The 14915-nt window shown below is 38.5% G+C and overlaps 1 protein-coding gene across 1 annotated transcript in view; it reads left to right on the forward strand.

Annotated features, from left to right (window-relative positions):
• The window catches only part of CNIH3 (cornichon family AMPA receptor auxiliary protein 3), a 45676-nt gene that overhangs the window by 16250 nt on the left and 14511 nt on the right, over positions 1-14915 (forward strand). The window contains exons 2-3 of the mRNA XM_041474030.1: positions 5206-5274; positions 8557-8604. Coding sequence (XP_041329964.1) covers positions 5206-5274; positions 8557-8604 — 117 coding nt within the window. The remainder of the gene's footprint in view (positions 1-5205; positions 5275-8556; positions 8605-14915) is intronic.

Genomic DNA, 14915 nt, shown 5'->3' on the forward strand with positions numbered 1-14915 from the left:
ACAGATAAATTTCTTGTTCAGGTTCATTTCATATCATGATAAGAACTGGGTAGCAAAAAAAACATTCTCTCAATCTGTCACTTTGTTGTTGTCCCTGTTCTCTGTAGCTCTTTATGGGCTTCCTCACATCAAGGCAGTGACTTATCTTCCCTTCCAGGTCCTTTTTCATTCCTCCCTGGCTGACTCTTACCTGACTGACATCTTTCCAGTTGCTGCTTCTGCCCAGCAAAATCCAGCAAAGTACCTCAGCCAGTTTGCTCATGGTTCAAACACATTTTCCCAACACAGTTAATATCTCTGTGCTGGGCAGGCATGAAGCTGAGGAGCACAGCCTGCTCCTAATCCTGCCTCCCTTCTGTCCAAGTGCTGACTTGCAGTCACCCTGTGAGCTGCAGGCCTGGGTGCTGTGAAAGCTGCCTGGGAGAGTGGAGGGCAGACAAATTATCTAAATGAACCATTAAAGACAGTTCCTCCAATATGGGATGGTGGTGCATTGACAAGGAAGCATATGTTAGGTGTTACTGTTCTGTTCTGTGGTTGGTGTGGTTGTCATCAAGTTCTGTTTTATCTTAACTTTCCTGAGATGCCAGTAGGCAATAATATCCAACTTCTTTGCTGTCACTGCATTCACACCTACACCAACTTCACTGCCACCCTAAACCACCACATTCTCAATTAAAATAAGAAGTTAAAAAAAAAAAAAAAAAAAAAAAAAGTATCTTCCCTAAAAATGAGATATCATAGCTAATTTCTAACATCAAGTGAAATTTTCATTTTGATGGGTACATAAGCATAAAAAGAAAGCAAAATTCTTGTTTGGTCTTATGTGAATACTTCCTTATTCAAAGCTGTTATGGTCTCTCTGGTAAGCAGAGAGAGTGCAGGCAATTAAAACAAATTTTATGGATATACTTGCAATTGAAACATGTATTGTCATCACGATCTCATTGATGTGTATAAATTGGGGCAAAATCCTTGCTGGCTTGTACTGGGAGTTTGGAGATTTGCAGATGGTGTGAATCACCAGAGACTGCAAGAAGTATTTTTATAGAACTTCAGTTTTATTAGGTGGAAAACACACACAAGTATACTTCTCTCACCAGGAAAAAGCATGGCTAGGGCAGAGGCAGAACAAATTTCCTGCAGTGATTTGCAATGTGGATTCACAGGGAAAATTCCCCAAGACAAAAGGTAATGCAATATCCATTGTCCATTCAATCCCTGGCCTGTTTCTGCAGTAATTATAAAAAAATATTGCTAAACATGATGCACTTTTTCTTTCCCCCATAGGGCTTTGCAAGTCAACAGATAACTTGGTGTTTTGGGGTTTTTTTCCTTCAAGTTCCTAAATAAATGTCAGATGGTCCTTTTTCTCTGTCTATGAAGCTGTGTACAACATTAATGTTTACCAATAGAAATAAATCTCTCCTTTTTGTGAGAACCAGCCCCTAGCACGTGTTTCCAAATTCTGTTCAGCTTTGTGACCAGGGGCTGGTCATTTTTCTTTGGAACAGTGTGTTTATTGTGTGGCCTTTGCAGAGATTGGGTTGCTGATGTCCATGCATGTGCATGATTTGTAGTCTTGATTGCCATCCTCCATCAAATTAGATTGGATAGCTGAAAGATAATGAATGCTTTATAAAGTACATTCATTTTCAGAGGTGAAACGATGGCATTTCTTATGAAGTGCCCTGCCTGGGATCTATTTCATTGTCTCAAGGTGAGATGAGATGAACTGCTCAGCTCAAGATGCTGCAAGTTATAGTAAAATCAGGTGACTCCCGATGAAGGGAATTGATTGGTATTTGATTTCAAGGTTTTGGAATGTTGAATACTTGTTTTATTAAAAATAATAGCATATCATATATTATGTTACATGATATGATATGCTATTAAAGATATATATATATATATATAATATTTATTTCTAATTATTGAAAAATACTAAAGAAAACTCGTAACTGTCTGTTGACAGTCAGGATACAGTTTTTGGTGATTGGTTAAGGTAGCAAAACAATTTTTAGTAGAATTTAATTACTAAATTTTTTTTAGGTAAATAATGTTCTAACACATTCCTGTGTAAAACAACAGCAGTAGAGAATAGAGATAAGAATTGTTTTTCTCTTTTCTGAAGCTTCTCTCTGCCTTTCCCAGGAAATCCTTGGGAAAAATTGTGCCTTGCTTTTCTCTGTGAAGAGAAATGTGGCCACAGTAAGTGTGGCAGGCTCTGAGGTGAAACAGTCCCTGACCGTGTCCAGGTGCTGTCCCGGAGCACTGAGCAGCTCTGCTCAGAGGATGTGTGGGAATCAGGATGAGCTGCATCCAGCTCAAAAGGGAGCAGGCACGAGGCTGTTCCTCTGGCTGTGGTCAGAGCACTGCAGCTCCCCTGACAGCTCTGTGAAATACTTCATGGAAACAAGTACTTGGTTATTTGGGGTTGGGATGGAAAAGTGGCAGCTCCAGCCGCTCAATGCCCCAGGCCATTAAACTGCCACAGAATGAGAGTTATAAGTGAAAGAGGAAGATGTTTCCTAATTACTTATGCAAACCCTGCTGCAGCACAGCCCAGCTGTATTTTCAGTAATATAATCTAATTTGTTGCACAGTTACTTGGTGTATTGTGAGCAACTGCTAATCTTAAGAAGCTACAGTTTTACTCAGTTGTGGCTTTAGATTTAGGACAAACCACATTGTAAGATCTAAAAACAATGAAAAAACTCCCAAAACACCCCACTCCCAACAACAAAACAGAAGAAAACCATGCCCCCAAAATGCTTTGGGAGTTTCTTTACATTCCTCTAATTCTGAGCCTGCCTATGCTTTATATTTTTCACTGTAACTGAGAAATAGGAAACAGGAATGTGGTTTTTCATAAATTAAAATAGGTATTTTCATGTCATCACTAGACTTCTATTTCTGGAGATTTAACAGAATATAAAAATATTATGGAACTTTTTTTGAAATAAATTGAGGAGGATTAATTAATTAATTAATTAATTTTTGTCAGCCTCCTTCCAGAGAGACATTGAAACTATTATTGAAGAAACTTTCCTCCAGTCATGTGTGCCTGAAACGAGATCTCAATATCTTTCAGGTGTAGCAGGAATGGCTCTTAACATTGTCATAACTTGCAGGCATCTCAAAAGTTTGTCTGTGAGACTGTTGCATTTAAACTTACTGGTTCTGTGAAAACCATGTGCTGAAATACCTGTCAGATGTGTTTCAGTGCACTTACGTATAATGCAAGCATAACATAAATAATGTGCCAGCAAATAAAAGAGTAGGGGTTTGGCTACAGAGCTGGGAATGTTGGTGAAGTTTTAAAAAAAAAAAAAAAAAGGAGAAAAAAAAGGAAAATATAAGCATAAGTGTGCAGTATATTTGAGGCTAACCTCTTTTCCATCCTTCCCCCTTTCTGTCAGTGCTGATGCTGATATCCAGTTGCAAAGAGATACCCAGTTCTATGTGTGTCTGACTTACGTGTAACCCTCTTAGAAGTTGGTCCAGCTGGAGGATATGAAGACCTGTCCAAGAAATATTAAATACAGAGGTGTCGTGAGCCTTATTCTTCACAAATGTACTGCAAGCCCCTCACTGCTTCTCTTAGTTGCTCTTTTATCATTGCAGATCTAATTCCTAACTTGGAAAGATACTGCATCCATAGGGAGAAATGCTTCACTTGTAATCACATTTTATAGTTCCCTTTGTGGTTTATTCTGCCAATTTGACTTGGTGATTACAAGTGAACCCTTTTGTGGTTTATTCTGCCAATTTGACTTGTCGTAGTTGAATAAATTGAATTCTGTGGAGTGCTCTTGTAAAATGCCACACTTTTGATTTTTAAATGTGTTTCAGTGGGATGAATGCAGCATTAGAGCAGGATGTGGAGCGGTGCTGAAATTCATGGATTGTAGCTCTGGGTTTTATTCTCACATTATTGTGATCCAAGAACAGGCCATTTTCAGGTTTTCTGCTCCTGCCTTGCATCTCTGTTAAATGAATGTGTTTTGGCTATGCAGCAGATCTGTGCTGACACCCATTTGATTTCTTTCTGAACAGCCAGGCTGGAGGCACGCTGTTACACATCAAGGAATGGCTGTTGCACTCATCTACTAATTACCAGACCTGCTGCCTTGTACTTCCATCATCTTTTATTAAGAACAGCCACTTTAGGCTGTAAAGTGTCTAAAAAGGAATCACTGTTTTAATATCTGTTTATGTGGTGCCTGTCAGGCAGCTTTCCTTCCTTGGGTGAAGCAAGACAAAAGCAGCAGAAAAGGTATTACTAGAATGCAAAAACAAAGTTAAGAATGTGCTTTGAGATCTTTGAATGAAGTGTGCTGAGGATTATTACAGCTGTTTTCTTTCCAAGAAAACAGTCTTCCAAGAAAATGCTAGCTCTTCACTAGCTCTAACACAAGATCTTCCAAGAAAATGCTATCAAACACTATTATTTTTATAGACAATATTTCTGCTGTACTTTAAAAGCACCAGTGATTACCAGGATGTCTCAATCCATCTGTTAATGGAGGAAGCCAAAGGACCTGAGCAAAAGGCATCTCTCCATTAATGAGGTCTGAAGTAAAGTTCTAAAACCTGCCAGAATTTAGGAAGGGCATGTTGGCTCTAGAGTGCTTTTGCCTTTTGAGGAGTGTGCTTGTTAATGAATAGCAGCTTAATGGTGAAGCTGATACTAATTCAGAATTAATATTTGAGGTAAATTTAACAACTAATGAAAAAAGCTGTTTATGTACTAAACCTGGAATGTCATATCAGATGCATCTCTGTGTTTTAGGCAGCTAATGACTTTTTCCATCAAATTTGGAGATGTATTTGTTTGTGAAGTAGTTTTGTGTCGTGTGGAAATCTGAAAAAAATAAATCTTGCTGATATGAGGGAAGAAATATGGAAAGTAGCAGCACTGAAAAGGCTATAGATATGATTTTGCAGAGTGACAGATTAATGAGTTCTAGGTGTCATACGTAGGAGTATCCCATGTTTTGTTTTAACTACTTACTTCTAAAGGGAGTGTGTCAGGGAAGCTATTTTTCCATATTTTCCCTATTGAAAAATTCCCTATTCCCTATTTCCTATTTTTCCGCATTGAAAACGAGGAAGGCAGGCAATGCATTTGATTAGTCCCTTAAGGAAAATAAGTGTTTGAAGGAGCATTCATTACAGCACTTGAAAAAAATTGTTTTTCAGATAATTGCCTTCGATGAGCTTCGGACAGACTTCAAGAGCCCCATCGACCAGTGCAACCCGGCCCATGCAGTGAGTACAGCCAGCCTGGGGGCTGGGGCTGCTCCAGGAACGGGGAGCACCGAGCTGCTGGTGAAGGATGAGTGTGGAAATGAATAGGGAGTCTCTTGTGAAATCAGCTGTGGTTTGGAAAATTGATTTATTGGGCCAGTCTTAGGAAGCCAGATGGCGATTTTTATGTTAATGGCTTTCCTCTTTGCTGAAGGAGGCAGGAAAGTAATTTGGAAATTCAAAAGCTGAAGAATGTCATGTGATGCTAATGCTTTCTTTTTCACCTTTTCATTTTGTGGCACAAGTTTTCCTTTTTGAAATACTTTGCTTTCTCTGTGTTCAAACATGGGATAACCACTTTCTCCCATACTGTCTGTATCAAGGAGCCAAAAACTCAAAAGAATTTGTTAAGAGCTGCATGCCTGAACCTCTCTGTCCCATGGCAGGCCTCTAGATTCTCCTATGCTTTAGGAGTAAATATAATTTTCTTCTGCATCTGCTATAGGAAAGCATTAAATACCTTGGACTGTAAACTCAGTTTCAACTAATGAACCAGAAATGCAGCCTAGATTTAAGCATATCCAAATTCCTCTGTTAATTAAAGCTGTAATCTAGGGTGATTTAGCTGACTACAGCTGCACGTGCCAGTTTGTACCACCAGAACTGAGAGCAGAACTTGCTCCCCATCACCTCACTGGGAATGACAAGGGTTATGACAGGTGCTGAATTTGATCTCTACAGAGTATCAAGTTGTTGAATTGCCTGCAACTGACAACCAGATGCAGTAGCTAGTACTTTGCCATTTAACCTTGTTTCATAACTCAGCTGAGGACATGTACTGCTTAGACCACTGATGATTTTAAGCATAAACTCTATAATCCTATAATTTTTTTTTTTTTTTTACTGTTCAATAACACATAAGCAAAGAATGAGAAGAAAAGAAAAAAATTATATTAGGAAATCCTATAGAGGACATCAGTGGATGTAATCTGGTTTTGAATTTGCTGGAAGTAATCTGATTTTCAATCCATTTTATCTGTTTTTACTTCCTATCTGAGAACTACACACTGAATTTATATGTACCAAATTCCAGTAAATTTTTCATTTCCTGAAAGTTGAGACCCTCTATGGAGATAATCTCATTTTATTTTAAAATGGTAATGGAATTGGTGTCCATGATAAAAAAAAAAAAATTAACAAGTCCCATTTTCAGTCATATGAGTCGAAGAATCAAAAAGTGAATCATGAAGTAAAGCACAGCAGAGTATTCTGTGGTTGGTTCACATACTTGACTTCCATTAAACCTTCTGTGATAATTCAAGCAATAATCTCAGATTGCTTTTTTTCTGCACAGTATACAGGTCAATGCCTTTTATATTGTCATAAAAGGAAGATTTTTTGCAGGGATTTCTTATATTTTTGGTCAAGTGTGTTTTCTTTTTTCCCTCTGCACCATTGCTTGTGCCCATATTCCATTAATTTGGTGGGGTAGTTTTCTCTTATTGCACTGTAAGAGTGTCTGAAGTTTACCCATGTGTCCTCCACGATGTTTTCATGACAGAGGGTAGAGCCTTTTTGACAAGAGGAGGCTGAATTAAAGACAAATCAGAGGCAAAAACAATGTCAGTACTGAGAATTTAATTCAAATGTCCTGGTTTGCTCTCTATTACCTTCAGTTCCGAGATAGACTTGCCACTTCTCCAAGGCCAGCTGCAGTTGGCATCTGTCTTTCCCTCTCCACTTTGGAAGGCAAGGGAGCTTTCTGCAGCTTCTCAGGCACATCCACACACATCCATTCTCATGTTTGCAATTGTGAGTCTAAAATTTCTGACTCTCTTTTAGCTCAGAGGCTCCAAAAAGAGGCACAGTATTTTTTCTGGGGCCTATCAAGCTGCCACTGCCTCATTGTCTTTCCAAAATGATACTTTTTTAAAAAAAAATAGCATAAACTTGGGGACAGAAAAGCGAAAAAGACACTTATTTGGAGACTAGAATTAAATCTACCACAACCTTGAGTTTTAAAACACTTGAAAAGCAAAAAGCTCAGGGAGAGTTGGCTTCTCACAGTGTTACAGCACATTACCTGTTTAAAAATGTTCATTGTTTGGAATATTTTTGCCATATTTAAATGAAAATATCAGGTAGGCTTCTGAGGACAGCAAACCCACACTGTCTTTTGCAGTGTAACTAATACTAAGTAGAATCTTTCACAGTGACTCCAGTCAAGGGGCTATGCAGTGAAATTTGGTTTTGCTGGTGAGCTTCTCATTATGAGCCATTGAAAAGAAAGCCTGGCTTTGATTTGTCTTCTTTCTCTGAGTTGAGTTTTTAGAGCATTTTTTGAGTCACAATGCTTAATTACAGTGATTCTCAGTATTTGTGAATGCATCTGTTGTTTAAAGTGGCATTTCTAGGCCATTTCAGATATTTTTCACTAATGTGTATTGTATTTGCGGGGTGCCCTCGTGGCAGGAAGGAATGATGAATCTGACTCCATGTTCTCAGAAGGCTAATTTATTATATTATGATACTATTAAAGAATACTAAACTATACTATACTAAAGAATATAGAAAAGATACAGAAGGCTAAAAGGGTACTAATGAAAACTCGTGACTCTCTCCAGAGTTCTGACACAGCTTGGCACTGGTTGGCCATTGAGTTAAAACAATTCACATGAAACCAATGAAACAATCTCCAAACACATTCCAAAGGAGCAAAACACAGGAGAAGCAAACGAGATAAAATTGGTCTCATTTTTCTCTGAGGCTTCTCAGCTTCCCAGGAGAAAAATCCTGGGCAAAAGGATTTTTCAGAAAATATGAATGTGACAAATGTGTTAAATTCTAGTATCAAATGTTCAGGCACCATCTTAGTAACAGAGGAAGAGCTGCCATGCAAACTTCTTTGTTTTTCCCACTCAGGTTTATCTTGAAGCCAGAGTTGGGTGCCTGAAAATGCAAGACCAAGTCTCCGTAGTATCAACTGGCATAACTGGATAGAGCCACAAATTATGACTTAAAAGAGTTGCAGCCTCTGGCTGAAGGCTAGCACAGGCTTGAATCCCCAGCTGATATTGTTACACCCAGAAACAAATGAGAAATAACTTACCAGGACTTACAAATGGGAAAATCATTGGGTTTGCAAGCAGTGGGTAAGAAGTGAATGCTGTCTATCTAGATTAATAACATGTGCTGCTTCACTGCAGCCATTAATTAAAACATTGACCCCTTGTAATTGTGATATATTGTCTCCATTTGTGACACCAGCTAATCTCCTGCCTTTCCCCCACTTTCTCTTGACAGAGGGAGCGGCTGAGGAATATTGAGCGGATTTGCTTCCTCCTGCGAAAGGTGAGTGTGAACCAGCCAAGGATTTGTGAAGTTTATGAGAATTAAAACTGTCCAGTGGCAATGTGCATTTATTTTCTCTTTGATCCTCACACTCTGTTGATGGAAAGCTGAATTCAACTGAGAAGTGAATGTCAGGATGACCTTGGAAGGGCAGAGCAAGACAACTTGTAAAATGTTGACATAATAGAGGGTGTCTGGATAAAAACTGAACTTCAGAACATCAGCCCATTTATTTTGGAATGAGCTTTTCTAAGGTGGCAAGTCCTTTTACAGTTGCAGCTGGAGGTTCTTTTATAGTCCTATTAAACTGCTGTTACTGTTGTGGTACAGGCTTTAAAAATACCCTTTATTTTTGAACACTGGCTTAGTATTTTTATTAGTTACATATCTAATGTTCAAGGTTTCTGGTTGATGGAATAGCAAAGTTGGTAACTATGTATTTCAGCTTGACACGGTTGAGATGCTGAGAGCCTCAGCTTCTGAGACGTCTGAAGGAGCTGATGGATTGTGGGTTACTTATTTGTGGCTTCAAATAGGACTTTCATAAGCAATTTTTGTTTTTCCTGACTGTGTCCCATTGAAGTAAAAATAATCTCCGTCTTCAAGTTTCTATACGTTGTGTTCTGCAGAGGGGTAACGAAGCCACCTAAATCCTGCATTTTTCCTTTAAAAGGTCATCACTGCAGTGGGGACTGCTGAACACACCCTAACCAAGCTAAGACTTAAATTCACATAGGGTTTTAAGAAACATGATCCACAGAGGTTTTGGGAAAGCCAGTGCTGGGGATTATCACTGTGGGCTGATCCAAAGGCATAACTGTGACTCCATGCAGAACCTATGGGCTGCCATCCTCTGCTCAGTCAGGACCTGAGTCGTGTCTGTTTGGCACCACTGTGAGCATGTGGCTGCTGGGGGCCACATTTGAGTACTTCCTGAGCCTGGTTATGCCACTTGGGATACAAAAATAAGGGAAAATACTTATCACCAATAGCTTTCCACTTTATCAAATAGGCAGCCAGCCAGTCTCAAGCTGTGTCCCAGTTTCTTGGACATAAAGCAACTGTTGAGTGGTAATGGTTTAATATATGTGAGCCCCATGGGAATGCCTTGTCTGCATCAATGTTTAATTTTTATTGCACATTGGCCTTGTTGTGAACGGCAAAATGGAGCGTTTTGGCTAATTGCAGACTCTGTATTCATAAGGGATTGGCTTGCTTCTGTTTCACTTAAATGGTTTGTTAATTCAGCCTCTTCTTCAAAGTTCTTTGGGGAGACATTTGTTTTAATTGAGAGATTATATGCAAGAAGAGGAGGGTGCAATAACTACAGAGATTTGTAGCCTTCAAATCTGACAACTGCTAAAAATAGCTGTGTTTTATGTAGCATAAAGGAAAATTGAGGAAAAACAGTAAAGAATTGAGTGCCAGCTGTATTGATACAGGAAAATAGCTGTTAGGAATCTTCCAGCAAGTACTAAATATATCCTTCAATATTGTGTGGCTTTAGGGTCTGTTTCTATTTTTATGAAACAACAGCATACCTGTTTTGAAGTCAGGAAGTTCTTTTATAGGGCATTGAAAACAGTGGTATCTTGCTATTTATGACATTAGAACTTAATGCTTAAGAGTTGATGTAAATTTGTTGTTTTAAAGAGGTTAGAGGTGGGCTATAAAAGTATGTTCAATTTCATTATACACTGGTTTTAGAAGGGGTTCTTTGGAATTGTTAAATTGTTAAATATGTCATAGAAATCTGATTCCAGTGAGCAAAGACTTTTTTAAGGATGTATTTTTGGGTTTATATCCAAAATACTTGGAGAAGTTTATGGAGAAACTGTGACCAGGTGTGTGATATTTCACCAGATATTATATATACTTACATAACTTATTTGCATTTTACAAAATAGAGTGGAGGATGCAACTGTTCTGCAGCCAGGCATTTTCTGATGTTTGGTTTGGGGAAAATGTTTCTGTATCATTAAAAGAAGCAGGGTTTGTGTGAAGCAGGTATATATGGTTCTGGCATGTAGACGTGCAGGAACACATGGGTCTTTGTTTCTACAGTGCTGTAGGATTAAATAAGCCTAAATTTTCTGGTTACTGAATAATGATTGATTCAGAATAAAGAAACTATGAACATTTTACAGCCACAGTCAGATCACTCCTGAAGTAAATGAGAAATAGTCTTCTTTTCTGAACCCAGCACCATGTGAGGTCCTGTCAGGCTACAGGTGCCTCATTTTATCCAGTGCTGTGGGGTTTTCTGGGATGGATCTGTGTTCCTGATGAGGAACATGACAAGTGTTCCTGTGGAACTTCCCATCATGTGAACATTGGTTCCATACAAGTGTCGGGTGATTCGCACAGGACACACCAGTGTGAGCAAATGCTGTGGAAGCTTTTTCCCTCTGAAGTGCCTTTGTTTCCCTAAGGATGTGATTCCATGGCTCACTGCAGTGCTGTCCAGAGGCCACAAACCAGTGGTGGGTGGGAGCAGAGCAGTACAGAGAAGCTCAGGCTTCTTGGGCTTATCAGCCCTGCAGAAGGGTGCCTGTGATGTGCCAAGATGTGTCTGTGAAGTCTACCATGACTTTTACGGTCAAATATTTTGGTGGGGCTGTTAAAATATGTCCAGTTACTGATGACAGCCATATTATTTAATTGTAATTGCAGTTGTATTTCAAGAAATCTAGCTAACCAATTGATTCCTTATTTTTTAACTCCTAATTGATAGTTATGTTAACACTAAGGACAATTAGGAATTTCCTAGATTAAAATACAGTCAAATTTATTAATCAAGCACTGCAATATTATTACTTTACCTTGGAGGAAATTTAAATTAAATTTTGATTAGGTTATGCATCATAATTTTTGAATTAATTCTATAAATCCTCACTGAGGAGGAGAGTTGATTGAACTTCTTGCTCAATGCTCATTTCACATTTCGGTTTGCTCATGCCAGACACTGCTCAGCAATTTAAGCAATCCTTCTCCAATTATCAGCAAATATTTGTTTTTAAAGCCCATTAAGCTAAAGTAAGAATGATTTCTGAACATCAGAACTGGAACTTAGTGGGGAGGGAGTTGAAGTTGATAAAAAACAGACTTGTACTAATTTTTCTAATGTAGTGCAGCATTTTAGTTAAGTCATGCCTAAAATTCCTAAAACTGCAAGTGTAAGAAGATACTGTACCAGAGCTCAATCCTTTTTCTTTCTTTTATTTGGGGTTTTTTGGCTTTTTTTTTTTTTTTTTACAAATCCTGAAGGGATGATGGGAAGAGAGTAAATTCAGCAAGCATTCTAACCACAGGCAAGGTGACATTAATCTCAAAGATGTTCCAGATGAACTTGAACTGTCTTGAAGAATACAAACACACAGACAAAAACCCCTGCAGGGACTGTATTCAAATAACCAAACTCGGCCAGTTCAGCACTCCAGTACTAGCAGTAGTATAGTAGAATCAGGATATAGTAGAATCAGGAGCTGGGGTGTTTGAAACAAAACAAACTTAAAAACCTATTCACCTAACATTTTTGAAGCAAGTTTTAATGTTTTAGTTAGGTGGTTGGGCAGTGCCAGTGCTTGGTCTGGTCTTGTACCTCTGTCACTGTGGTTTCCAGTGGAGCTGGATCTGCTGTGGTAATGGTGGAAATTTATTCTGTATTCAGTAGTTCTAGTGTTTACAAGGTCTAATTCTGGCTTTTACCACTTTGCAAGAGTAAAATAAATGTCTGTTTTAAATTCATACTTCATTTTATATACCCTAATACCTGTGATAGTTATGTTTTACTGTGTTTACAGGTTTTGGTAAATAACCAAACCTACAGTACCTCAAAGAGCGAGTGTAGAATTGCCATTCCAATCACACTGAGATAGTGTAAATAAAATGTAAAACCTAGTGATTGTAATACACAATTCCAGAAACAGAGTGTCTGTACAGTTTTGTTTTGATACATTTCAACATTTATATATTCTGTAAAAAAAGTTTAAATTACTCACATGTGTGCAAGTAGCAGTAATCCAGAGACATGAGCAAACAGGAGCTTGAAGAGTTTTGGGTTAACACCACAGGTTCAGCTGTGGACAGAGCATTCTGAGGATGGAGATAAGGCTTGGTTCTGTGTCTGTGTCATGCCTGTTTGTCAGCAGTGAATGCAGACTCCCAAAGTCTGGACAAAACCCCACAATGTGTTCAGTGAAACATTACTGAGCTCGTTGGATCGCTAACAGGGAAAGTAAGCTTTTAGGCTTTTCCTTAATAGCAGAAGAGGAATATTTGAGTATGGAGGTTCTTTTCCTTTATAGATCTCTAAATGTTATGTGAAATCAACCTTGTTAAAAAGCTCCATCTTTCCTTTTTCACCCTTATCCAGCTGACTTTTTTTTCTCCCATATTTTGGCTGGAGGAGACTGACCAATATGCACTGGAGTAATTGCCATATTAAATAATTTTTTTTTAATTGGACCTTGATAAGCTCCAGACCTTCACCTTCCAGTGGATCCTGGCATTCCCTGCTTGCAGCAGCTACAGTGGCCACTCTCCTTTGAGGAGTGTCAGGTGTCCCAGTAGCTCATTTCAACTGACTGATCGCATTCTTTTCTTCTTGATATATTTGCTGGTTATTGCCAGGATCACTCTCTCTGTTGTTCTGCCTCATGGCCACTGGCAAGCCTGAGATAATGTGATGGATTTTAAGAGTGTGGGTTTGGGTCTGTCTGTTGATTGCTTCATCATGCATTTAGGGATTTATGGATGTGTAACATTCTTTTACCCAGTCTGCAGGCTGATGGTCATTAGCAGAGCCCTTCTGTAAGCCTATAGCATGGCTCATTAAAATGCTTAATGTGAGCTTATATAAGCAAATTTAGCAAATTTGATGCATAATCACAAGGAATTTTGAAAGTGGTATATAACCATCCATATTGTAAGAAGGAATCACACTTTCTCCCTGCAGCTGAGAAATCTCCTAAGTGGAAAATCCAGCAGCAAGACAATTAGTTTGTTGTAAAACTGGGAATAGCAGCAATGTTTTACCTTGGTAGTGCTGCACATTTTTTACAACCTCAATAAAAATGTTTTAATTCCTCATTAAGTTGGACTTAACAGAAAATGTTGCAGCATAACCACACTTAGAGGGACAAGTCTGCAGGGTTAATATATCCCAGGTTTCCTCTTACCTGGTAGTGGACTAATCTGTGAAGCTTAGGTGCTTGTGTTATCTAAGAGGAAAACAGAATTTTCAGTCTAATAATTAGGCATTTTTGGGCTGTGGAAATGACAGTGATATTCTGCCTTGCAGGAGAAAGAGGCTGATGTTTCCAGAGTTCTGACAAACTGCTGCTCAAACAAAGATCACAAAAGGGAACAAAAAATGGCAGCGTGTGACATTTTTCCTGTTAGCAGTGATTGTTACAATGGTGGAGCACATGAACTTTGTCCACTCTCATTAGAGACCAAAGAGTTCACCATTGTTGCTGGCTTCTCAGTACATGTCATGTTTCTTGATGTATCTAATGCTCTCTCTTTTCACACCTCATCAATGTGATGAAACTGCTGAGTTTTGAGTAATCTTCTGGGCAATAGGAAAACTGTCAGGAGACTCTTCCCACATAGTGATTGGGAGCATAAACCCCAATCAAGAGACAATGTGGATATCTTCAGAAGAGTGAATATAAAATTCTGGGGGTAGAAAAAATACTGCAGGTACCCAGGTTGTTATTCAGTGTCTCCCTGTGACTCAGGGCAACACAGAAGGTTATACCCAGGCAGTGTATAAAACTATTTAAGTAAATACTATGTATTTTAAAGACTGTTTTTATCATCTCAAATGCTTTCATTTTTTCTTCCTCCCCAATCTTTGCACTGCAATTTCAGTGGTTCAGAACAAAGTTGAATGCTTTTGATTGGATCACATTAGATAGTTTTGTCAAGATCTGAACTTGCTATTAACTGGCCTGATAAGCAGTGGGAATGTGAAAGAGATGTTCATTAATCCTTTTTTTAGATGTTTAAACATATGATCTGTTACTGGGATTACAGTGATATTATGAGTTAATATTATCGGATGAAAAGTTCATGTTTTAAAACTGTCTTAAGTCAAAAGGGTAGTTTTAGGCTGCTACACATTTGCCTTTCTGGAAGAAAATATAATACAGCTCTGCTTTTGTTGTCTTTAGGTGGATGTTCTGTTGTCTTACATTTTGCCACTTTTTGAATTTTGCATTCTGTTCTCTTAGTTGGATACTTTGATGTTTTAAAGGTTGTGTTGAGAGATGACTTTGAGCAAGACTTGGCTCTCCTTTTCTATA

This window comes from Pyrgilauda ruficollis, unplaced genomic scaffold (assembly GCF_017590135.1).
Source record: "Pyrgilauda ruficollis isolate IOZ18807 unplaced genomic scaffold, ASM1759013v1 scaffold31, whole genome shotgun sequence".
Taxonomy (NCBI): Eukaryota; Metazoa; Chordata; class Aves; order Passeriformes; family Passeridae; genus Pyrgilauda; species Pyrgilauda ruficollis.